This window comes from Thunnus thynnus, chromosome 18, assembly GCF_963924715.1.
Source record: "Thunnus thynnus chromosome 18, fThuThy2.1, whole genome shotgun sequence".
Lineage (NCBI taxonomy): Eukaryota > Metazoa > Chordata > Actinopteri > Scombriformes > Scombridae > Thunnus > Thunnus thynnus.
The window spans coordinates 3,346,790-3,373,998 of NC_089534.1; the positions used below are offsets into that span (position 1 = coordinate 3,346,790).

General features: G+C 38.2%; 2 protein-coding genes across 3 annotated transcripts; both read left to right on the forward strand.

The window, feature by feature from the left end:
• The first annotated feature begins 1,250 nt into the window (after positions 1-1,250).
• On the forward strand, positions 1,251-19,726 carry LOC137169324 (uncharacterized). Of its 2 annotated transcripts, XM_067572416.1 has the most exons (9): positions 1,251-1,870; positions 2,076-2,384; positions 2,489-2,755; positions 4,454-4,558; positions 15,385-15,429; positions 16,665-16,751; positions 16,844-16,872; positions 17,047-18,753; positions 18,961-19,726. In XM_067572416.1, exons 1-8 carry the CDS (start codon positions 1,810-1,812, stop codon positions 17,128-17,130), a joined length of 987 nt encoding a protein of 328 aa, XP_067428517.1. In that variant the 5' UTR covers positions 1,251-1,809; the 3' UTR covers positions 17,131-18,753; positions 18,961-19,726. The 2 variants fall into 2 exon arrangements, with proteins under 2 accessions (XP_067428517.1, XP_067428518.1); XM_067572417.1 differs by lacking the exons at positions 1,251-1,870; positions 2,076-2,384; positions 2,489-2,755; positions 4,454-4,558 and adding exons at positions 12,150-12,902; positions 13,108-13,416; positions 13,524-13,790.
• A 135-nt stretch (positions 19,727-19,861) lies between these two features.
• Positions 19,862-24,875, forward strand: LOC137169326 (uncharacterized). Its single transcript, XM_067572419.1, has 6 exons — positions 19,862-21,221; positions 21,364-21,633; positions 21,801-21,872; positions 22,332-22,418; positions 22,510-22,538; positions 22,713-24,875. The coding sequence occupies exons 1-6, from the start codon at positions 20,963-20,965 to the stop codon at positions 22,794-22,796; spliced, it is 801 nt and encodes a 266-aa protein (XP_067428520.1). The 5' UTR covers positions 19,862-20,962; the 3' UTR covers positions 22,797-24,875.
• Positions 24,876-27,209: the final 2,334 nt, after the last annotated feature.

The following is a 27,209-nucleotide window of genomic DNA, read 5'->3' on the forward strand; positions in this document are numbered from 1 at the left end:
GCTGTTTCATGGATAATATGGGAGGATGAAAGCTGAGGTGATATAGGAGGAGAGGATGGAAAGTCTGGAGGGAGGCACGGGGGATGAAGGGGTGAGGGTTGGAGGGATGAAGGGTGGGGAATTCAATTCATTTCTGCACCACAGCACCAAATGACGACAAGGTCGTCACGTGGCACTTTAACGTGAAGCAGGTCTAGACCATTCTCTTTAATTTACGGAGACCCAACAATTCCCCCGTGAGCAAGCACTTGGCGACGGCGGTGAGGAAAAACTCCCCTTTAACGGGAAGAAACCTCAATCAGAACCTGGCTTTGACCGGTTGGGTTAGAAAAAACAAAAAGGGGGGGTGAAGGAGGTAAAGGATGAAAAATGAAAGGGTGAGGGTAAAAGTAGGGTGGAAAAGGAGGAAGAATAGAGTTAGAGGGATGAGGGGAGGGGGAGGGGATGGAGGGAGAAGGGAGAGTGTCGGGGGGTGTGAGAATGAGGGGGTGAGGGTCGAGGTCGTGGGATGTGGGATGAAGCGATGAGGGATGAAGGAAATACTTAGCATACTGGTTGAGAGAGAAAGGGAGTAAAAGAAGAGAGAGAGAGGGAGGAAAGGAAGGGAAAGGGGTGAGAGATGATAGTGGTGAGGTTTGAAGGATGAAGGGTCGAGGGATGAAGGATGAAGGGATGCATGTATGGCTGCGGGCATGAGGTCGCTCAACCTGGCCTTCGGCAAATGTGGGCTGTAGTGGGCGGTGTGGTGTTGTGGGTGTGCCACGTGTAAGAGACGTTGGGCAGGGAACCCGGAGGTGAGCAGCTGGATACATCGGTGATGAACTGGAGGCTGTGTGGAGCGGGAAAGGTGACGCCTGAGTCGGGTAGAATGCATGTATGATTCGCTGGGGATGACCGATGGTCCGTTGTTTGGAGGGAAGAGGATGAGAGTTCCTGAGGAGGAATAGAAGCGTTAACGAAGAAACATAATAACAGAAAGGTGAGTTAGTATTTACCATGGAATTACACAAGCACTTCATAAATAAGCAGGGAAATGGGACGAATGGTTAATTCGGAAAATAAATTAAAAAAAGGGGAAAGAAAAGAAAAGTGGAGTGTGCTGGAGAGTCAGGGCTCCATTGTAGCGGGCAGCGTGGTGACGTCATCGGTGTGCGGCGTGCGTCAGGTTGGCGTTAGGCTGTGAACCCAGAAGAGTGGGTTCACAGGGATTACTGCTACATACGTTTACCTCATTATTTAACACGTCGGCCACTTTTTAACATGAACATCCGACATTGAGACATTATATATATGTCTGAAAATAAGGATGTCTGATTGGTCCCAAATTTATTCATGACATGACAATGACCCCAAGCATACAGCTAGAGACATAAAGAACTATTTCCAGCAACAAGAAGAATGATGAGTCCTGCAACAGATGGTCTCTGATCTCAACATCATGGAGTCAATCTGAGATTACATGAAGAAGCACCTGAGACGGCCTAAATAATAAATCCACAGAAGAGGAGAACTGCTGCTGTTTTAAAGGCAAAGCTGCTCACAGCAGATATTGATTTCATTTAGGTTTCTGCTGTTTACTCAACTTTGTAAGAAGTTAATTGATAAATTAAAACAATTTATAGCAATATTTTTGTAAGCATTCTCACTTTATTTTTAGTGCCTAAAACTTTTGTAGAGTAATGTACACTTCCGCGAAACTTATAAGGGAAGTCACTATGAGGAAGTGACACGTTTCTCTTCAACACGCACCCGTTCAGAGACTCTGACACTTAAGAAAGAAGGAGCAGAAAAAGCAGACAGAGAGGCACGATGGCTGAATTCAGATGGATTCAAATGTTTTTATTTCTTATACTGGAGCTTCAGATTACAGGTAAGGATACATAGAACATACCAGAAACATTTTATTGGATTAAAACAGACAACAGCTGTTTGTTTTTAACCTGATTAGTTTAGTAGACTCCTACAACCTGCAAACTTCTGTTGAATCTAAAGTTTTCTTCATGCTATCTGTCAGAATAAAAGCCATGTTTATATTTCAGTTTATTATTCATGTTTCTATCACCTCTTTATCACAGCAGTGACTGGACAGTATTCCTCCGTCTTTGTCAGAGATGGAGATGATGTGACTTTGCCTTGTGAAAGTGTGACAGCCAATCAGGATAAATGTGACAATACTAAATGGTTCTTCAGCAGTTCAAACCCAGTGGATCTGGTCAAACATGGACAGAATCATGAAAATACCAAAGTTAAATCAGACAGACTGAGTGTTACAGCGAACTGTTCTCTGGTTATAAAGAAGATCACACCAGAGGATGCTGGTGTTTATTACTGTCAGCAGCACATATCAGGACCAGACACTCAGGTTCTTCTGTCTGTTATTAGCAGTGAGTATTTACATTATTAAGTTTTCAACTGAAACTGTCTATTAGAACAATATACTGAAACATTCAGTACACTCAAACAATTTTGTATTTATGTTCTTCACCAGTGAATAAACATGAAGACAGTGACAATGTGACGCTGTCCTGCTCTGTGTCGACATATGATTCATGTAGACACAGAGTGAAGTGGCTGTATGAGGGTCATGATGTGGATGAAAACGTGACAATATCACAGTATGGCTGCTATGGTAGAGTGAGATTTCCTACTTCTCATCTCAAGCTGAAGTCAACATCTCATGAGATATTTCAGTGTAAAGTGACAGATGGTTACACTAACAAAGAACATCTGTTTACCTTCAGCCCTCCGTCCTCAGGTGAGAATATGAATTATCACAAACTACAGTTCAGTAATGAGAGATCAATATTCAATAACCTCTAACCCTTCTTTCCAAACTAAGTGTTGTTGTATAACTAACAGGAGACCATTGATGTGTGAAGTGATTCTGGGGACACTATAAGAGTGAAGTTATTGAATATTGTTTGAAGTGTCTCTTTTCAGTCTCTGCACCTTCGTCTCACAGTCAGCTGTACATAGAGAACAATGTTATTAGTCTGGCTCAGAAGAAGGCTCACTGAAAATAAGGTTGTAGCTTGTTGTCTACCTTACTACGGTAGGAAAGAGGCCTTGTTTGTGTTTTAACAATGTTTCTCTTATGAATTATTGACATGTTCATCACTCTTAAGTGTCCTCTGGAAACACTTCCCTTGTTGTTTCTGTAATGTGTTGTGTTGTGGTATTTGCAGAATGTTTCCTAAATGCTGCACATGTGTTGTCAAATTGATGAAGATGTTTTCTTATTTTGCTGGTGTATTTGCATGAGTTATCTTAAGTTGCAGCGTGTTTGCCCTTGTCAGCCACCATATAAACCATTTCCACAGAGAAATACGATCGCTAATACTTGAACCAAGCCGGTCAGACGCTGGCTGAAGTGAAGCATCATACTGACTTAAAAAAACCAAAAACATGCAAAATTCACAAGAGGTTGATGTCACTCACGTTGTTACACACGACTCAAAACCAGCAGAGGATGAACTTAGACCATATTATCAGAAACTGAGACGATTCTTTCAGACTTTCATCCAACAATTAAAACATGATATTCCATAAACTAATGTTGCAACATAGTTGAATACAAAAGACAACAACAATAATGATAAAAATAAATCACAACCAAATATATATATGATAGTAATAATAATGCTGATTTCTCCTGGGAGGGTCATATTCCTGGATGGGTGGACGTGCTCATAAAGCCAGATCTGTTTTTATCTCGTCATTGTTAGAGAGTAAAACCTCCAGAGCTCTGCTGCTGTTGTTACCACATTCTCACCAAAACACTTCCCCTTCAGTTCTGAGAAATATTTACTTCAAAGATACAAATAGGAACTAACAGGTCTCAGACCACTAAAATATCTTATCTGTTCTTTCCCAGCTGTTGCAGTATCACCATGTTGCATCATGTTGAGCATCAAGAGTCAAACTTTTACTCTTCACCTGTCTGTTCATGTGTGCTGTCAATCATCAACATGAATCCTGTCTGTTGTTAAACATGATAAAAAAAATGTCATTTTGTTGTAAAGCAGAAACATACTTCTGCTTCACAATCAGTTAATTTGTTTTAAAATCACTTGTATGTAACTGTTATTTAACCAGGCAGATGTCTCTGCTCCACAGCAGATTAGTGTGAAATTTGTACCATCTTACATCCATGTTTTCACTTTTTAAAAGCATTACATGATGAGATCATGATCATAATCATGAGGTAGTTATAAATACAGCAGTGGAAAGGAAGTGGTGTTGGTGGTGAATCACCCTTAACTTATTGAAGGGTATTTCCTCACCACAGTTTGTTGGTATTTTGGGATTTAAATTTTCCATGTGAGGATGTAAAAACCACAACATCAACACCAACAGGTATAAGTGGAAAAAGCGAATAAGTCGAGCCAAAACAACTTTCTTTTGTCTTCTGGTTCATCTCTCTGTCTGTCTCTTGTTCTTTTTTCATGTTCAGGTGAGGACATTATAAGAGCTGCAGCAACAAAATCAACACCTATAAGTTCAACAAAAACAACTACATCAACACCAACAACCAATGATACTCCAACAAAACAACAAGGTAGTGATTTAACAACTTGTATCTCTCTGAGTGTAAAGTATGAATGTCAGACTGAGTCTTGGCTGTGGGTGGAGATATTCTCTTATTCAGTTCATCTCAGTCAGTGTGTTCACACACATGTCTGAGTCTCAAACCTTGTTGTTGTTCACTGTTCTCTCTCTTTCTGTCTCTCAGCCTTTGACGTGTAAAGTACAAAACAGAGAGAAGAGAAATATTTCTTAATGTCATGTGTAGATTTGTATTTTTGGTGCTTTCTATCCAGTGGTGTTTTTATATGTAAAAAATTGGTGGGACACCAACTACTTCAATAGATAAGTTGCATACCAGGAACACTACAGTACTTGCTCTTGCTACTGATGTGTTTTTATCATGTTATGGGTCCATGCATGGCTCCACAAAACACTTTCAACAACAAAGTGGCTGCTTCTAGCAGTGTGTATGTGAGTGACTCAGAGAGGCAGAGAGAGAGAGAGAGAGAGAGAAATTACACAAGTTACATCACCACTGTCACAAGCCTAAATTATACAACGTGTAGTTCTGACCAAGCAATCTGATTGGTCAACTAGACATTTAGAATGTGCTCAAATCAGCATGACAGCACAAATTGACAGCATGAATTGCGGAGATATGTGAACTTGGCAAACTTGTTTTTCTCTGTTGTCATTTTCAGCCGTAACTGTAACGTTTAAAGTTATATAGTTAAACACGGTGGTCCAACCTATCTGATGTTTCTGCTGGCTCTGGGGGGTGGAGGGGGGGTGTCATACATTTGTAAAACTGGATTAAACTGAACTGATTAGTGGTTGTGGGGAAAACAAAACAGACCCTTTACCAAGTGGATTGAACTCTGAGACTGTGAGACGAGTTACACACTCACACAGTCACACACATACAAAACCCGAACCCTTCTCCCCTCTTCATCATTACCTGGCGCCCCCATACACAGCAAAACGTAGCCATTTTCCCTTCAGTTGAGAGTTTATCTCAGCTCCCACTCCAGCATCCTCCATCAGCTGTGCTGGTGACACGACGCAGCTAGCTTAAAAATATATGTTATATGTATATCTTTTAACTACAGGAGTCTAAACAGTGAAAAATGTTTTTGATGTTTTAATTCTCTTCACAGTTTGGTTGAGGTTCATCATTGTGTCTGTGGGTTTAACTGCACACATAATAATCGTTGTGTCAGTCAACATATGGACTAGAACTAAAGGTGAGAACATTCACAGAACGTTTATGAACAAGAAGTTTTGATGAACTCAGATTTTTACTGATGAAGCTAAACTCTTTTTTGTGTTTCCAGTGAACAAATCACAGATGGATGACAATGCTGTAAGTTTAAAAACTGAATATTCAAATGTTTATGTTTGTGGTAGTTCACTATTTACTGTGATTGTGTAAAGACAATAAGAATAAACAGTGTTGACTGTATTAGTCTGAAACAAAGGTTGTTTATTTGTTCTATTTAATCTCAGAATCTCAGGTGTGTTGTGTTGTTTTTCACAGGTGCATAATGATGAAGATGAAGATGAAGGTACAGTGGACTATGAAAACGATGGAGAACCTTCTGCTACTGTCAGACTCCACTGATCAACAACTTTCACACCAACATCAACTCACCAGAGTCCACCGCAGTTAAATAACATTTCATCAGATTTTATATGAGAAGCCTTTGTTTGTGTTTTGGTGGGTTTAGGTGGCTGATTCTTTTTTTAACTGCAGCTGTCACATCTTGCCTGGACTTTGGGTGTTTTTTGGTCTTATGTTGTGTTCTTTGGGGTCTCCTGATTTGCACTTCTGTTTAGTCCTTCGGTTCATAAGGGTTTTCTTGTATGATTTGGGTGGTGGGTTTAGAGGACTGCATCATTAGTTTGTTGGGTTGTGTGTTTGGGTTTGTGTTCGTGGTTGGTTTTGGATAGGTTAGCGTAGGTGGCGTTGAGTTTGTTTTCTGGGTTTTTGCTCTCTGTTTCCCTTGTGTGTTCATGTACTCCTCCACACCTGCCCTGCATTTGGACTCGTTAGCCCTGCCCTGCTCCCTGTGTTTCCTCAGCCAATCAGCTCCCTGTATGTTCACTCCCCTCTCTTGAGTTCTCCACCCATCTCCCCACCTGCACCTCATATCCTCGTTAGTTAAGTTTCTTTTTAAGTTCTGGTTTTCTGTTCAGTCCTTGTTGGATCGTTTTGTGTTGTTTCATCTGCTAGTTCTTTTCAGCTCTGTTTGCCTGTTCATGACCATCCACGATTAAATGAGATTTTTTCATCATATCTGCATTCTGGCCTCTGCGTTTGGGTCCACTCCTGCTTCCCCTCCTGACATGCAGCACTGTTTTGTCAAACTTTTCACCCATTTTAAGAATTTAAACAAATGTTTAAATTTTACTTTTTACACTGTAGCTTCTTCTCAGTTCTTTCATTATTTGTACAGAAAAACACATTTTTAAGTAACTTTCATTTTGTGTTGTTTTTAACATGTTTGCTGAGAGTGAGATATGTTTTAAATTGTGTAGAATAGACTTAACTGAGCTGGGAGCTCTAATAGAGTCAGTAACTGTCTTCTCTGTATTATAACTGATATTATATTACTGGCCAGTATTTCTCTGTGTTTCCTTGCTGAGCTGCAGTGGACGGATAATAACACAAAGACGGAAATAAAAAGACTGTAACTAACAAACTAACTAACTAATAACTTTGGCAAACTTGATTTGATTAACTCTGAGTGCTGAAGCCTCATATTAACTTAAACTTTGGAATGTATTTTTGTACAGAATGAGGATTTTGTTCCTCATCTCTGACACTGGAAGCATGTTAGAAAGGGATCTTTGATTACAGCGAACAAAACCTGTTTCAATGTTCATATGGGCACCTGAATAATGTGAACCTGTCCTTTAAACTGCCTCACTTCAAACTGTACATTGCTGTTGTATTAATTTGATGTTTCTGGCAATAAAAAGCTGTTTCTAAACTGTAAGAATTTGTGAACTCATAAATGTCTGAATCTGCTTCTCTGGACATTGTCTGGAGTTCATATGTGAAAGTTCTTGAGGTGGGAAATTGGTGGTACAGATTTCCCTGAATATTGATCCCTGCTCCCATTCACATGTGACCCCATGATTGCTTGTGCTGCTGTAGTCTTTACATTAATGTGATGGCATCTAATTCCAATTTGAGCACATTTATGTGTTGAAGTGCATGTTTGCACACTACTATAATATTGTTAGAGAATCGTTTATGAGACCAAGATGACATGATAAATAGTAATAATAGCAAGTTGCAATAGTAAAAAGTAATTTATTATTTTGGCTGGTAAAAAATCAGTCTGGCCATTAAATTTTTCGTCTACCAGCCAACTTGGCTGGCAAGTGGCAAAAGTTAATTTTGGACTCTGCAGCTCACACTGGGGTGTGAATTGGTCTTTCTATGTTGCTGCTCTTGAAGGGTTTGAAGCATCAAAGGTGGCAGGGTCAGTGGTCGTAATGGTCTTTAGTGGCCAAGCAGGAGATGAGTTTCTTATCTTGATCTTGTTTGCAGGATGTTGTGATAGTTTGGTCAGTAAGAAGAATGGAAATCTCACTAATGTGTTGTTGGTGGGCATTCCTGGGGGGTTGAAGAAGGTTCTGTTGCTTGAGGGTTTGTACCGTCTGCATTCGAGACATGAGGGGACTTTCCCCTACATCAAACATCTGAATGATCAGAAACTGTAAGAAATCCAAAGAGGCTGTAAATTTATTGTACAGTTTTACAGCTTAAAATAAATTCTAGTTAATGTTTCATGCATGTTTCAAACTTTTTCATGTGTTTGGTGCATTATTTTAGTGCATTAGAGTGAAAGATTAATGCAAACAAACACATTCATCCCAAGATCTTGTTGCTGTTTTTTCATGTTAGAGGCAGACGCAGCTTTGCATGTGCAGAAACCCATTTCTGTTTACAGAGCTTAGCTAGCTTTTTGTGCTACATATCACAACCTGTTGACTTTGTGCTGAAGTGTTTTGAGAAATTTACAGTGTAGTACAAAGTCAAGTAGCACAACAAGCTAGCAAAGCTAGCTGGAAAGTGAACTGTGTTTCTGTGCATGCTCAATGGCGTCTGCCTTACAGAGAACTACTGGAGACAAAATCTAAGTAACCATAAAGTAGGTTATTAGACTTTCAGAGATGAAAGTAGTGTCTTTATCTTGTGCATTAATAAAGTGTCGCCTGTCTGTTACTGTGAGTCTCATGTGGTTGTGGTGTTTATCTCAAGAAGTCCTCCAAATTAAACGACCACATAGGTTGTTTGTACCTCCACTCAAGAACGACCCATTGGAGCGTAATATGCTGCTTTCCAAAACCGTTACAAATCACTGTTACAAAATACTGATGTTTTATGATGCGACAATGTTTTGGTTAAGGTCTGGTTAGGTTTAGACACAAAAGCCACTTGGTTATAGTTGGGGAAAGATCATGGTTTGGGTTGAAGTGTTGTAGCAACCTTGGTTGTCATGGCAACAGTATACATACGGTTTTTTTTAAAAATGTCCCAACTCATATTTGGAAACAGGAAGTGAACAGCGGCCAAAAAGAATAGTTTTAAGGAAAAATATTCATGTATTTTTCCTGCTCAACACTAGAATTCTATATAGAAGACATATTTAAGCTTTGAAAAAGCAACAAGAAACAATTAACTGATCTCAACTTATCCTTTCTTAAAACAGCTGGCTGAAGCCAATCCCAGCATGCAGTTGGTAGAATGAGTCAAAGGAGCCACTTTGCACAATTGACATAAAAGGAAAAATAGATTCATTTCCACTTGACTGTGAATGAGACAAAGAGAGCAGAACATGAACATGCCTCATAGAAGAAACCAGGAGATGAACCTGTAACCTTGTGTTTATCTGAGGTACAATGACACCATCTGCTGGTGAAATTGAAGAAATGCTGGGAAAGCACTGGCATGGTGATGTGATTTTGTATTAATGTAATACTGAGAAAAAGAAGAAAGGAGTCACAGCCAGGTCTGCTCACGTAACAAGTACATTAACAAAATGTTTATGATTTCTGTGAATGTTCAAACTTTTGTCCATCTCTACATTTCTTTCAAAGACTGTGACAGAGTGGACATGAACAGTAGAGCTCAAAGAGTACAGTCTTGACTTGCCATATGTAAAAGTGCCCTGAGATCACCTTTGTTCTGATTTGGCGCTATATAAATAAAACTGAACTGAACTGAATTGAATTGAAGTGAATAGAGGGTCTGATGTCCCGGCTGGAGGTGTCAGGCTGCCTCTATACATACAATACAATCACATGTGTATATTAATTGTATATAGATCAGTTTGAGCTCAGTGTAACTATATGTGACCACAGAAATACAAAAGATAACTAACTTTCCTCCTTTGTTTTGTATGATTATTATTGTCACTTCACAATGATTGTTCTTCACGCTGAACAGACGCTTCATGGCTGTTTGTCCTTTGACTGCCTAGTTTACATGTTAATTACAAAGCTTTTCAAGAACTATGGCTGGTTGATAATTTTAATATTTACAATTTTGTGGGTTAAATACTTATTGAGTACGGTCTTGTCAACTCAAAATATAATTTATAAACAAATAACTGTTGCCCTACCAGGCTGTGAGTTTTACAGCATTGAAAGGTCTTTTTACCATAAGTATTTGGGGCTTTTGCAGGGGATACAGTGATTCGTGACTTAAAAATAATGTGGAAGGAGGGTAAAGTAGGGGGCCAATGGCCCCTTGGACCCCCTACTTCTGGCGCCTTTGACCAACAGTAAAGCCCGGGTAACCTGAGTGTTTGGTTATTCTGGCGTTGTTGATGAAGGAAAATGTTTTGTCAGGAAGAAGAGAAAAGAATATTTATTTTATCTTAAAAGCCTTTGTATTTTTGTAATTAAGGATTGTGACATTAGTAAGTATTTGGTCTAAAATAAAGATTCCTCAAAAGCTAAAGAGCATATTAATATGAAGGTCACTGTGAAGGTTCATGGTCCTAAAAGAAGAATCCACAAGATTTGTCAGTGGTCTCCTCACTTTTTCTCTAGAAAACCATCAGACCAACATGTCAGCTTCACACACAAGATATCTCACAATCTAATCAGCAAATAAAAGCTGCAGCAAAGTGAATATTTCAGTTGTTAAATAGAAGCAAAATGATGATGTTATGTTGTTATGCATTTTCATGTAATAATTTGTAATTTATATGTGATGCTGTTTCCCTTTTGTTTCCCAGGTTTGTGGTGATGGTGATGATGAAGGTGATGCAGTGACCTACAGGACTGTGAAAGCTTCCTCCTCTTCTGCTGGAGCCTCCACTGATCCCAGCAACCTCTACACTACCATCAACAAACCCAACAAATAACAGATCACAGTGTTCATATCATTACATTTAATTTATAACTGGTTAGTTAAAGCTTTCTGATGAGAAAACTAGTTTTTTATTCCCAGAATCTCAGACAATTAGCCTTTACTTCATAATAGAGACTGTATCTCTGTGGGGAATTTGTCTATGCAATCTAAACCCTAAAAAGAAATGTACTGTCTATTTTATCCTAACATTCAACTATTTACAGTGTGCAGAACAGACTGTGCTTGACACATGAAGAGAGAGACTGTTTTATTTCTTCTTATATTTTTTTCTCTTTAAGCATGTCTGTTATTTTTTAGGGTGTAATAATTGAAACATTTATGTCTCTGTTCAGTTTTGCTTTGTTATGGTACAAAAGTGTCAAAAGGCAAAACTGAGCAGAGGTGGGATGTGATCATGTGACATCCCCACTTGGTGTCATCCTTGACAGTCATATATTAAAAAGCTGAATGTGGAAAGTGGAAACTATAAGAAATCCAAAGAGGTTGTAGATCTATTGTACAGTTTCACAGCTGAAAGTAAAATTCAATTTATGTTACAAGCTTCTTTCAGATGTTCTTAGAAATTTATATTTGTGTTTGGTGCATTATTTTAGAGAGAGATTAAACAGGACCTATTATGCTTCTTTCAGCTCTAAATTTTTATTTTTGTGCTCCACTAGAGCAGCTCTGCATGATTCACAGTTCAAAAAAACTCATTTATCTTATACTGGCCCTTTATGCAGCCCCTCAATATACACAGTTTCTCTTTACGCTCCGTTTTAGCTCCTGTCTCTTTAAGGACCGCCTCCCGATGAGCCCACTCTGTTCTGATTGGCCAGCTCTACATAGTATAACTTTACTGTCACTGCAAACCAAAGATTTCCTGCTTTATTGCTTTAAATTAAAAGCTTTCAAATGACTATATAACAAGAGACTTTTATTGTGAATAACTTACAGGAAATCAAACGTGTTCCTCACTGAATTAGCAGAGCTTCATTAGCTCTAAAAACCGGTCAAAACAACAACACATGGAGCTGTTTGTTCAGTGGATTAGTTAGAAATAATGCAGGGAGGAATAGTACAAGCAGAAACAACCACAGTGATGATGATGTTTGATGAAGAACTGCAGACAACCAGCACACCTCCAACAGGTAAACTGTTTATTTTACTTTGCTGTGCTGTGTAATGACGTCATGGCTTGGAGTAAGTCGCGCGCTGTGCACGTAGCAGATGTCCATATAAAGAAATCCATCACAACCTGACGTCAGCTCGGGCTGAAAGTAGGAAAAAACAGAAAGTGAACATTCAGTCTGAAGCTGCAGCTTTCTGCTCACAGGGATTACTGCTACATACGTTTACCTCGTTATTTGACACTTCGGCCACTTTTTAACATGAACATCCGACACTGAGACACTATATATATCTCTGAAAATAAGGATGTCTGATTGGTCCCAAATTTATTCATGACATGACAATGACCCCAAGCATACAGCTAGAGACATAAAGAACTATTTCCAGCAACAAGAAGAATGATGAGTCCTGCAACAGATGGTCTCTGATCTCAACATCATGAAGTCAATCTGAGATTACATGAAGAAGCACCTGAGACGGCCTAAATAATAAATCCACAGAAGAGGAGAACTGCTGCTGTTTTAAAGACAAAGCTGCTCACAGCAGATATTGATTTCATTTAGGTTTCTGCTGTTTACTCAACTTTGTAAGAAGTTAATTGATAAATTAAAACAATGTATAGCAATATTTTTGTAAGCATTCTCACTTTATTTTTAGTGCCTAAAACTTTTGCAGAGTAATGTACACTTCCGCGAAACTTATAAGGGAAGTCACTATGAGGAAGTGAACACATTTCTCTTCAACACGCACCCGTTCAGAGACTCTGACACTTAAGAAAGAAGGAGCAGAAAAAGCAGACAGAGAGGCACGATGGCTGAATTCAGATGGATTACAATGTTTTTATTTCTTATACTGGAGCTTCAGATTACAGGTAAGGATACATAGAACATACCAGAAACATTTTATTGGATTAAAACAGACAATAGCTGTTTGTTTTTAACATGATTAGTTTAGTAGACTCCTACAACCTGCAAACTTCTGTTGAATCTAAAATTTTCTTCATGCTATCTGTCAGAATAAAAGACATGTTTATATTTCAGTTTATTATTCATGTTTCTATCACCTCTTCATCACAGCAGTGACTGGACAGTTTTCCTCCGTCATTGTCAGAGATGGAGATGATGTGACTTTGCCTTGTGAAAGTGTGACAGCCAATCAGGATAAATGTGACAATATTAACTGGTTCTTCAGTAGTTCAAACCCAGTGGATCTGGTCAAACGTGGACGGATTCATGAAAATACCAAAGTTAAATCAGACAGACTGAGTGTTACAGCGAACTGTTCTCTGGTTATAAAGAAGATCACACAAGAGGATGCTGATATTTATTTCTGTCGACAGCACAGATCACAACAAGACTCCCAGCTTTATCTGTCTGTTATTAGCAGTGAGTATTTACACCATTAAGTTTTCAGCTCAAACTGTCTGTTAGAACAATATACTGAAACATTACAATAACTGATGAAGCAATTTTGTATTTATGTTCTTCACCAGTGATTAAACATGAAGACAGTGACTATGTGACGCTGTTCTGCTTTGTGAGGACACATGATTCATGTATACACACAGTGAAGTGGCTGTATGAGGGTCATGATGTGGATGAAAACGTGACAATATTACAGATTGGCTGCTATGGTTTAGTGGGATTTCCTGCTTCTCATCACAAGCTGAAGTCAACATCTCATGAGATATTTCAGTGTAAAGTGACAGATGGTTACACTAACAAAGAACATCTGTTTACCTTCAGCCCTCCGTCCTCAGGTGAGAATATGAATTATCACAAACTACAGTTCAATAATGAGAGATCAATATTCAATAACCTCTAACCCTTCTTTCCAAACTAAGTGTTGTTGTATAACTAACAGGAGACCATTGATGTGTGAAGTGATTCTGGGGACACTATAAGAGTGAAGTTATTGAATATTGTTTGAAGTGTCTCTTTTCGGTCTCTGCACCTTCGTCTCACAGTCAGCTGTACATAGAGAACAATGTTATTAGTCCGGCTCAGAGGACGGCTCACTGAAAATAAGGTTGTAGCTTGTTGTCTACCTTACTACGGTAGGAAAGAAGGCTCGTTTGTGTTTTAACAATGTTTCTCTTATGAATTATTGACATGTTCATCACTCTTAAGTGTCCTCTGGAAACACTTCCCTTGTTGTTTCTGTAATGTGTTGTGTTGTGGTATTTGCAGTGTGTTTTCTAAATGCTGCACATGTGTTGTCAAATTGATGAAGATGTTTTCTTATTTTGCTGGTGTTTTGTCTATTTGCATGAGTTATCTTAAGTCGCAGCGTGTTTGCCCTCGTCAGCCACCGTATAAACCATTTCCACAGAAACATACGATTGCTAATACTTGAACCAAGCTGGTCAGACGCTGGCTGAAGTGAAGCATCATACTGACTTAAAAAAGAAGGAAACATGCAAAATTCACAAGAGGTTGAATAGTTGAATACAAAAGAAACATTTGGATAAAGCACATATATATATATACAATAACAACAATGATGATGAAAATAAATCACAACCAAATATATATCTGATAATAACAATAATGCTGATTTCTCCTGGGAGGGTCATATTCCTGGATGGGTGGACGTGCTCATAAAGCCAGATCTGTTTTTATCTCGTCATTGTTAGAGAGTAAAACCTCCAGAGCTCTGCTGCTGTTGTGACCACATTCTCACTAAAACACTTCCCCTTCAGTTCTCAGGAACATTTACTTAAAAGATACAAATAGGAACTAACAGGTCTCAGACCACTAAAATATCTTATCTGTTTTTCCCAGCTGCTGCAGTATCACCATGTTGCACCATGTTGAGCATCAAGAGTCAAAGTTTGACTCTTCACCTGTCTGTTCATGTGTGCTGTCAATCATCACCATGAATCCTGTCTGTTGTTAAACATGATTAAAAAAAATGTAATTCTGTTTTAAAGCAGAAACATACTTCTGCTTCATAACCAATGAATTTGCTTTAAAATCACTTGTATGTAACTGTTATTTAACCAGACAGATGTCTCTGCTCCACAGCAGATTAGTGTGAAATTTGTACCATCTTACATCCATGTTTTCACTTTTTAAAAGCATTACATGATGAGATCATGATCATAAACATGATGTAGTTTAAAATACAGCAGTGGAAAGGAAGTGGTGTTGGTGGTGAGTGGGTGGAGACAATCACCCTTAACTTATTGAAGGGTATTTCCTCACCACAGTTTGTTGGTGTTTTGGGATTTAAATTGTCCAGGTGAGGATGTAAAAACCACAACAGCAACACCAACAGGTATAAGTGGAAAAATGTTCTTTTGTCTTCTGGTTCATCTCTCTGTCTGTCTCTTGTTCTTTTTTCATGTTCAGGTGATGCAACACCAACAACCAATGATACTCCAACAAAACAACAAGGTAGTGATTTAACAACTTGTATCTCTCTGAGTGTAAAGTATGAATGTCAGACTGAGTCTTGGCTGTGGGTGGAGATATTCTCTTATTCAGTTCATCTCAGTCAGTGTGTTCACACACATGTCTGAGTCTCAAACCTTGTTGTTGTTCACTGTTCTCTCTCTTTCTGTCTCTCAGCCTTTGACGTGTAAAGTACAAAAAGATAGAAGAGACATATTTCTAAATGTCATGTGTAGATTTGTATTTTTGGTGCTTTCTATCCAGTGGTGTTTTTATATGTAAAAAATTGGTGGGACACCAACTACTTCAATAGATAAGCTGCATACCAGGAACACTACAGTACTTGCTCTTGCTACTGATGTGTTTTTTATCATGTTATGGGTCCATGCATGGCTCCACAAAACACTTTCAACAACAAAGTGGCTGCTTCTAGCAGTGTGTATGTGAGTGACTCAGAGAGGCAGAGAGAGAGAGAGAGAGAGAGAGAGAGAAATTACACAAGTTACATCACCATTGTCACAAGCCTAAATTATACAACATGTAGTTCTGACCAAGCAATCTGATTGGTCAACTAGACATTTAGAATGTGCTCAAATCAGCATGACAGCACACCTAGCTGTGCTCAAATGAAAAAAGCTAAAAATATTACTCCGCCATTCATTAGAATTACAGACCGTGACGTCGCGCTCACAACAACAGTCCTTTCTGGGTAGACGACTGGAGGTTGATTTGAATTGCGGAGATATGTGAACTTAGCAAACTTGTTTTTCTCTTTTGTCATTTTCAGCCGTAACTGTAACGTTTAAAGTTATATAGTTAAACACGGTGGTCCAAACTACCTGACGTTTCTGTTGGCTCTGGGGGGTGGGGGGGTCATACATTTGTGAAACTGGATTAAACTGAACTGATTAGGGGTTGTGGGGAAAACAAAACAGACCCTTTACCAAGTGGATTGAACTCTGAGACTGTGAGACGAGTTACACACTCACACAGTCACACACATACAAAACCCGAACCCTTCTCCCCTCTTCATCATTACCTGGCGCCCCCATACACAGCAAAACGTAGCCATTTTCCCTTCAGTTGAGAGTTTATCTCAGCTCCCACTCCAGCATCCTTCATCAGCTGTGCCGGTGACACGACGCAGCTAGCTTAAAAATATATGCTATATGTATATCTTTTAACTACAGGAGTCTAAACAGTGAAAAATGTTTTTAATGTTTTAATTCTCTTTGCAGTTTGGTTGAGGTTCATCATCGTGTCTGTGGGTTTAACTGCACTCATAATAATCTTTGTGTCAGTCAACATATGGACTAGAACTAAAGGTGAGAACATTCACAGAACATTTATGAACAAGAAGTTTTGATGAACTCAGATTTTTACTGATGAAGCTAAACTCTTTTTTTTGTGTTTCCAGTGAACAAATCACAGATGGATGACAATGCTGTGAGTTTAAAAACTGAATATTCAAATGTTTATGTTTGTGGTAGTTCACTATTTACTGTGATTCTATAAAGACAATAAGAATAAACAGTGTTGACTGTATTAGTCTGAAACAAAGGTTGTTTATTTGTTCTATTTAATCTCAGAATCTCAGGTGTGTTGTGTTGTTTTTTACAGGTGCATAATGATGAAGATGAAGATGAAGGTACGGTGACCTATGAAAACGATGGAGAACCTTCTGCTACTGTCAGACTCCACTGATCAACAACTTTCACTCCAACATCAACTCACCAGAGTCCACCGCAGTTAAATAACATTTCATCAGATTTTATATGAGAAGTTAAAGCCTTTGTTTGTGTTTTGGTGGGTTTAGGTGGCTGATTCTTTTTTTAACTGCAGCACTGTTTTGTCAAACTTTTCAGCCTCTTTAAGAAGTTAAGCCAAATTTTTTAATGTTACTTTTTACACTGTAGCTTCTTCTCAGTTCTTTCATTATTTGTACAGAAACTTCTACCGCTCATCTATCTCTAGGACATCTATCAGTTACATGCTGATGTTATGTGACTTTACTCAAAATAGTGACCTTTTCTTTAACTGTCACTTACACCACACCCTGTGGAAATTTTGAACTTCTCCTTATTTATGTTTGAGGTTAACATTTAGGGATGTCTGCTAGGTGCAGATAACCATAGCTTCTCCTTTGGCCTCAGGTTATCTGACGGTTGTCTAGGTCCTTGTTGTTTGTTTGTGTTTGTTTAGTCATTCTTGACAGTTCAGATCTAGTTCAGTACAAATTGTACAAACTGTGCAAGTTCCTCACAAATGGTGTAAGACATCAGACTTTGTTTTATTTGTCACCAATTAAAATTAAATAATTTAGTCAGAAGTAGGCATGAGTGGAGTTTGTCTTGGCCACTTATAGTGGAGCTTTCAACACAACTAAGACTACAGAACAGATGGCTGTTTGTGGGCATGTATGAACAATCTGACATCAGTCAGTTTGATGGGGAAGTAGAGGTCACTTTGCAAATGAAACATTCAGAGCAGGCTGAAGTCCTGACTTTTGACTTACAGGGAGCATTTTTACAGACGTTCACCTCAAGTTTTGGAACTTTGACCATGTTTAGTATTGACATCCGACATTATAACATATGGAGATGTTCGGAGCCATTTGTTCAGCGGATCAGTTAGAAATCACGCAGAGAGGAATAGTACAAGCAGAAACAGTCACAGTGATGATGATGTTTGATGAAGAGCTGCAGACGACCAGCACACCTCCAACAGGTAAACTACTTATTTTACTTAGCTGTGCTGTGTAATGGAGTTGTGGCTTGGTGTAACTACTCCCAGAGTGGAGCAGCGAAGTCGCGCGCTGTTCACGTAGCAGATGTCCATATAAAGAAATCCATCACGACCTGACGTCAGCTCGGGCTGAAAGTAGACAAGAATGTTGTAAACTGAATGTTCAGAGCAGTCTGAAGCTGCTGCTTTTTGCTCACAGGGATTACTGCTACATACGTTTACCTCGTTATTTGACACATCGGCCACTTTTAACATGAACATGTGACATTGTGACATTATATATATCTCTGAATCACAGCTTCCTCCTCTGCTGCTGTTTTTTTTAGAACATCATCTTGGTACCACTTTCCTCTATGGTGCCTGTAGTTACTGTATAATTCAACAAATATGATGAAATGTAAGTTCCAGGGAACTTATTAGGGAAGTCACTATGAGGAAGTGACAAATTTTTCTTCAACATGCACTCGTTCAGAGACTCTGACTGTTAAGAAAGGAGCAGAAAAAACAGACAGAGAGGCACGATGGCTGAATTCAGATGGATTAAAATGTTTTTATTTCTTATACTGGAGCTTCAGATTACAGGTAAGGACACATAGAACATACCAGAAACATTTTATTGGATTAAAACAGCCAACAGCTGTTTGTTTTTAACCTGATTAGTTTAGTAGACTCCTACAACCTGCAAACTGCTCTTGAATCTAAAGTTTTCTTCATGCTATCTGTCAGCATTAAAGCCATGTTCACATTTTGGTTTATTATTCATGTTTCTGTTTCACCTCTTCATCACAGCAGTGACTGGACAGTTTTCCTCCGTCATTGTCAGAGATGGAGATGATGCTACTTGCTTTATGAAAGTGTGACAGCCAGGATAGGATCAGGATAAATGTGACAATACTAACTGGCTCTACAGTAGTTCAGGAAACATAGTGGATCTGGTCAAACGTGGACAGATTCATATACTCAATAACAGCTAACCCTTTTTGCCAAACTAAGTGTTGTAGCATAACTAACAGGAGATTGACATTGACATTGACATTGATGTGTGAAGTGATTCTGGGGACACTATAAGAGTGAAGTTATTGAATATTGTTTGAAGTGTCTCTTTTCGGTCTCTGCACCTTCGTCTCACAGTCAGCTGTACATAGAGAACAATGTTATTAGTCCGGCTCAGAGGACGGCTCACTGAAAACAAGGTTGTAGCTTGTTGTCTACCTTACTATGGTAGGAAAGAGGCCTCGTTTGTGCTTTAACAATGTTTCTCTTATGAATTATTGACGTGTTCATCACTCTTAAGTGCCTCTGGAAACACTTCTGTTGTCGTATCTGTAATGTGTTGTGTTATTTGCAGCGCATTTCCTAAATGCTGCGCATGTGTTGTCAAATTGATGAAGATGTTTTCTTCATTTGTTTTCATTTTGTATATTTGTATGTGTTTTCTTAGGCTGCAGCATGTTTTGCCCTTGTAGGCCACCGTATAAACCACTTTCTATGTCCATTTCTTATCAGAAATTCTTTCAGACTCTCATCCTACAATAAAAACATTATATTGCATAAACTAATGTTGCAAGATAGTTGAATACAAAAGAAACATTTGGATAAAGCACACACATATATATATATATATATATATATATATATATATATATATATATATACACATATATATATCCAATAACAACAATAATGATACTAATAAATCACAATCAGATCTGTTTTTGTCTCGTCATTGTTAGAGAGTAAAACCTCCAGAGCTCTGCTGCTGTTGTTACCACATTCTCACTAAAACACTTCCCCTTCAGTTCTCAGGAACATTTACTTAAAAGATACAATGACGAACTAACAGGTCTCAGACCACTAAAACATCTTATCTGTTCTTTCCCAGCTGTTGCAGTATCACCATGTTGCATCATGTTGAGCATCAACAGTCAAAGTTTGACTCTTCACCTGTCTGTTCATGTGTGCTGTCAATCATCACCATGAATCCTGTCTGTCGTTAAACATGATAAAAAAATGTCATTTTGTTTTAAAGCAGAAACATACTTCTGCTCCATAATCAGTTAATTTGCTTTAAAATCAGTCATATAGAAGTGTTATTTAACCAGGCAGATGTCTCTGCCCGTCAGCAGATTAGTGTGAAATTTGTTTTACATCCATATTTTCACTTTTTAAAAGCATTACATGATGACATCATGACCATAAACATGATGTAGTTTAAAATACAGCAGTGGAAAGGAAGTGGTGTTGGTGGTGAGTGGGTGGAGACAATCACCCTTAACTTCTATAATATCTAATCCCTATATAATGATAACAATATGCTCCGCCTACAAAAAATCGATAATTTAGAAGTGAGGAAAACACACTGAAAACACAATGTGGAGGAAACACTTTAGTCATGATAGGAAGTGTATTTCAGTGTATTTCTCTGTATGAAGCACTAATAAGGACATTTTGAGAGCTAAGAGCGATAGAAGAAGACAGAGAGAAAGACAGAAGCACGATGGTTGAACTCAGATGGATTAAAATATCTTTATTTCTGATACTGGGGCTTCCGTTTACAAGTAAAGTACAATAATTTGCACTATTACCTTATTGTACTTTATTGAATAACTTTCACTTTACTGAGACAGTCCAATATGCTGTTTGTTTTTAACATTCACACTACAGTCATATTATTATTTCAGTTCATTTATCACATTTCTCTCTCAAATTCTCAACAGCAGTAACTGGACAAACTTCCCTCAATATCACTGTCAGAGATGGAGATGAAGTCACTTTGTCTTGTGAAAATGTGATGACTGATCAGGATAAATGTGACAGTACTACCTGGACCTTTGTTTCAAGAAACACAGCAGCAGTAGAGCTGATTAAACTTGGGCAGATTGGTGAAAAAGCCAAAGCTAAATCAGACAGACTGAGTGTTACAGCGGACTGTTCTCTGGTTGTAAAGAAGGTCACAGTTGAGGATGTTGGTCATTACACCTGCAGACAGTACAACAAATCAGGACAACAACAATATCAAGACTCTCATGTTTATCTGTCTGTTGTTACCAGTGAGTATTTACATCATAATGTTTTCAGCTCAAACTGTCTTGTTAGAACAATATATTGAAACATTACAATAATTATGATTACAGTGATGAAGTTAATCTGACTCTTGTTGTCTTTCTCTCACAATATCTCCATCTTCACCAGTGACTGAACATAAGGGCACTGATAATGTGATGTTAATCTGCTCTGTGTCGACACGTCGACGGTGTAGACAGACAGTGAAGTGGGTGTATGAGGGTAATGATTGGGATGTGAACATTCAGCACATGAAGGAGATTCTTTGCTTTGCCACTGTGACATTTACAACTTCCCATCTTGCTGAAACGTCAAAGTATTCTGAGATATTCAAGTGTAACGTGACAGATAAAAACACTGGAAAAGTGCAGCTGTTTGCCTTCAGCCCTCAGTCTTCAGGTGAGTAAACTGCCTCATTTAGTTTCTCATTTTTTCGATGGATGCAAAACCCACAACATCAACACCAAAAGGAATAAGTGGAAAAAGCGAATAAGTCGATCCAAACAACTTTCTTTTGTCTTCCAGTTCATCTCTCTGTCTCTCTTTTGTTCTTTTTTCATGTCCAGGTGAGGACACTAAAAGAACTGCAACAAAAAAATCAACACCAACAACCAGTGGTACTCCAACAAAACAACAAGGTAGTGATTTAACAACTTGTATCTCTCTGAGTGTAAAGTATGAATGTCAGACTGAGTCTTGGCTGTGGGTGGAGATATTCTCTTATTCAGTTCATCTCAGTCAGTGTGTTCACACACATGTCTGAGTCTCAAACCTTGTTGTTGTTCACTGTTCTCTCTCTTTCTGTCTCTAAGCCTTTGACGTGTAAAGTACAAAACAGATAGAAGAGAAATATTTCTAAATGTCATGTGTAGATTTGTATTTTTGGTGCTTCCTATCTGTAGCAACATACACTTAATTCACAGTTCAGTTCAAATATTGAACTATATTGTACTAATATTGTAATGAAGCAGTGATAAATGCAACATTTTTCAGGTTATAAAAAGCACACATGCTGTATATACTGTATTTCTCTCATCTTTTAACTACAGGAGTCTAAACAGTGAAAAATGTTTTTAATGTTTTAATTCTCTTTGCAGTTTGGTTGAGGTTCATCATCGTGTCTGTGGGTTTAACTGCACTCATAATAATTGTTGTGTCAGTCAACATATGGACTAGAATTATAGGTGAGAACATTCACAGAACGTTTATGAACAAGAAGTTTTGATGAACACAGATTTTTACTGATGAAGCTAAACTCTTTTTTTGTGTTTCCAGTGAACAAATCACAGATGGATGACAATGCTGTGAGTTTAAAAACTGAATATTCAAATGTTTATGTTTGTGGTAGTTCACTATTTACTGTGATTCTATAAAGACAATAAGAATAAACAGTGTTGACTGTATTAGCCTGAAACAAAGGTTGTTTATTTGTTCTATTTAATCTCAGAATCTCAGGTGTGTTGTGTTGTTTTTCACAGGTGCATAATGATGAAGATGAAGATGAAGGTACGGTGACTTATGCAAACATTGGAGAACCTTCTGCTACTGTCAGACTCCACTGATCAACAACTTTCCCTCCAACATCAACTCACCAGAGTCCACCGCAGTTAAATAACATTTCATCAGATTTTATATGAGAAGTTAAAGCCTTTGTTTGTGTTTTGGTGGGTTTAGGTGGCTGATTCTTTTTTTAACTGCAGCACTGTTTTGTCAAACTTTTCACCCATTTTAAGAATTTAAACAAATGTTTAAATTTTACTTTTTACACTGTAGCTTCTTCTCAGTTCTTTCATTATTTGTACAGAAAAACACATTTTTAAGTAACTTTCATTTTGTGTTGTTTTTAACATGTTTGCTGAGAGTGAGATATGTTTTAAATTGTGTAGAATAGACTTAACTGAGCTGGGAGCTCTAATAGAGTCAGTAACTGTCTTCTCTTTATTATAACTGATATTATATTACTGGCCAGTATTTCTCTGTGTTTCCTTGCTGAGCTGCAGTGGATGGATAATAACACAAATACAGAAATAAATTATAAATAAAACTGAACTGAACTGAATTGAACTGAAGTGAATAGAGGGTCTGATGTCCAGGCTGGAGGTGTCAGGCTGCCTCTATAAATACAATACAATCACATGTGTATATTAATTGTATATAGATCAGTTTGAGCTCAGTGTAAGTATATGTGACCACAGAAATACAAAAGATAACTAACTTTCCTCCTTTGTTTTGTATGATTATTATTATTGTCACTTCACAATGATTGTTCTTCACGCTGAACAGACGCTTCATGGCTGTTTGTCCTTTGACTGCCTAGTTTACATGTTAATTACAAAGCTTTTCAAGAACTATGGCTGGTTGATAATTTTAATATTTACATTAATATACAATTTTGTGGGTTAAATACTTATTGAGTACGGTCTTGTTGACTCAAAATATAATTTATAAATAAATAACTGTTGCCCTACCAGGCTGTGAGTTTTACAGTAGGCTAAGGTTAGCTAGCTAGCTAACACAGGTTAGCTGATGACAATTATAGACTTACCGAAGGAAAAGCAAAGATGACCCCTCAGTATGTGTAAGAACAGGCAACAGCAGCTCCATGCCGGTTTAAAAATGCTGGTAGTGAATCACAAATGTAGACGTATATTAGAGTCCTCCTTCAGAAACTGCTGCGGTCACTCAGCTCTTCTACCGCTCATCTATCTCTAGGACATCTATCAGTTACATGCTGATGTTATGTGACTTTACTCAAAATAGTGACCTTTTCTTTAACTGTCACTTACACCACACCCTGTGGAACTTTTGAACTTCTCCTTATTTATGTTTGAGGTTAACATTTAGGGATGTCTGCTAGGTGCAGATAACCATAGCTTCTCCTTTGGCTTCAGGTTATCTGACGGTTGTCTAGGTCCTTGTTGTTTGTTTGTGTTTGTTTAGTCATTCTTGACAGTTCAGATCTAGTTCAGTACAAATTGCAGAAATGGTGCAAGTTCCTCACAAATGGTGTAAAACACAAAAAGCATGTTATGTTCCTTTTAAGTATTCACTGCTGTCAATAGAAAACTGTAACTAGACTGTTATTTGTCCAGGGACTGAGCTTAAACCCTGCTGTGACTCCTGAAAGCAATCAGGACACAGTGAGATTACACACTACACCTGGTATAAAGTTACACTTATTTCCATCTGGGAGAGAGAATAAAGTAAAATTAGAAGGGTGAGTCGGTATAAATCCATCTGGGGGGCAAAAAGTGTGGGTGTGTGTGTGTGTCTGTGTCAAGAACGCCAGAAGTAGGGGGTCCAAGGGGCCATTTTACCCTCCTCCCAAATTCTTTTTAAGCTGTGAATCACACACAAGCCTATGTCACTGGCACAATCTGATATTTTGTGTAAACTTTTCCTGTCAACAGACAGAACGCAGACTGTGGCTGATGTGTCAGTAATGCTTCACTATATTTGTTCATCTGTCAGCTTCATCATGCATTTATTCTGTGGAAGTTCAAGTGATTAATAACCGCGTTCTATGATTGACTGATATTCAATGCTGTGTTACATTGTTCAAGCCCGTTTGAGCCGTTAACTAGCTGAACTGACCTTAGCTAGGGTCTTAGCTATAGTTACTCATCAAAAGTTTAGTGACACACACACATCAGGGGCACCGGATTAATTTCATTTCAGAAAAAGTGTGTGTGTAGCAGTAGATAGACCGGAGACTTGCTAAACTTTTGCAGAGTAACTATAGCTTGCTTTCACCACAGGGTGGCAGTGTAATTCCAAACACAAAGCAGCCAACTAGTGCTTGTGGGATTAGATACAAGCTTGTTTGTTCAATTACCTGAAAATACAAGTTTACAGGACAGCAACACGACTGCAGCTGAGTATCAGCAAGCAGGCAATAGGATTGTTAACATTGTCCTTGTGTCATCAGCAGCCATGCCCCATATCTATATTTAACAATCTGTTCTGTGTGAGGAGATTAAATGTGTTTTGTATAGTGTTTAATGTATCTGTAGTCTTCTTTGACTTCTGTGCCTTTACACAGCCTCTGACTTGTGACCACCAAAAGTGCTCAATAAATCAACTAAGCACTTTAATTTTCTTTTTGAATATGATCTGAGTGCAGTAAATAAACAGAGCACAGACAGGAAGCTTTCTGCTGCAAACTAAATGATATGCAGTGTTAGGTTTATACAGTGGGACTGACACTTCCTTCCAAGTCTAAAATTGCATCATTCATTTTCTATGAAACTCTTGTTCCTGTTAAGAGTTTGAATATCAGTCAAATATAGAACACAGTTCTAAATCATTTGAACTTCCACAGAATAAATGCATGATGACACTGACAGATGACCAAATATAGTAGAGTGTTTCTGACACAGCAGCCACAGCCTGAGTTCTGTCTGTTGACAAGAAAAGTTTACACAAAGTATCTGATTATGTCATTGACAGGCTTGTGTGGGTTTCTCCATGTTGTCAAGTTACATCTGATAACACCCTAGCTAAGGTTAGTTCAGCTAGCTCAAACAGACTTAAACCATGTAACACACAGCATTGAAACAATTTTATTGGTTGCAATGTACACTGTCTGCATTTGATTTGTGTGACAATGTCCTCTTTGATTGGATTAAAATGTAAATATTCTTCCCATTTTATGTTTGCCTGCTTGATTTTACAGAAAGTTTTAGAGTGGACGGGAATGATTGAAAGGTCTTTTTAGCATAAGTATTTGAATATAGGGGCTTTTGCGGGGGATACAGTGATTCGCGACGAAGAATGTGGAAGGAGGGTAAAGTAGGGGGCCAGTGGCCCCTTGGACCCCCTACTTCTGGCGCCCCTGACCAACAGTAATGCCCGGGTAACCTGAGGGTTTGGTTATTCTGGCGTTGTTACTGGATGAAGGAAAATGTTTTGTCAAGAAGAAGAGAAAAGAATATTTATTTTATCTTAAAAGCCTTTGTGTTTTTGTGATTAAGGATTGTGACATGAGTAAGTATTTGGTGTAAAATAAAGATTCCTCAAAAGCTGAAGAGCATATTAATATGAAGGTCACTGTGAAGGTTCATGGTTCCAAAAGGAAGAATCCACAAGATTTGTCAGTGGTCTCCTCACTTTTTCTCAAGCGCCACCATCAGACCAACATGTCAGCTTCACACACAAGATATCTCACAATCTAATCAGCAAATAAAAGCTGCAGCAAAGTGAATATTTTAGTTGTTAAATAGAAGCAAAATAATGATGTTATGTTGTTATGCATTTTCATGTAATAATTTGTAATTTATATGTGATGCTGTTTCCCTTTTGTTTCCCAGGTTTGTGGTGATGGTGATGATGAAGGTGATGCAGTGACCTACAGGACTGTGAAAGCTTCCCCCTCTCCTGCTGGAGCCTCCACTGATCCCAGCAACCTCTACACTACCATCAACAAACCCAACAAATAACAGACCACAGTGTTCATATCATTATATTTAATTTATAACTGGTTAGTTAAAGCTGTCTGATGAGAAAATCAATTTTTTCCCCCCCAGAATCTCAGCCAATTACACTTTATTTCATAATAGAGACTGTGTCTCTGTGGGGAATTTGTCTATACTGTCCAAACCCCATAGAGATTTTATCCAAATAATCAGTTATTTACAGTGTGCAGAACAGACTGTGCTTGACACATGAAGAGAAAGACATTTACGTTCAGTGATGGTTGTTCTAGTGTTGAGTTAAAGTTAAAATCTTAGTTTTCACTGCTATTTTATTTCTTCTTATATATTTTTTCTCTTTAAGCATGTATCTGTTATTTTTCAGAGTGTAATAATTTCAACATTTATGTCTGTTCAGTTTTGCTTTGTTATGGTACAAAAGTGTCAAAAGGCAAAATTGAGCAGAGGTGGGATGTGATCATGTGACATCCCCACTTGGTGTCATCCTTGACAGTCATATATTAAACAGCTGAATATGGAAAGTGGAAATTCCAAGAAATTCCA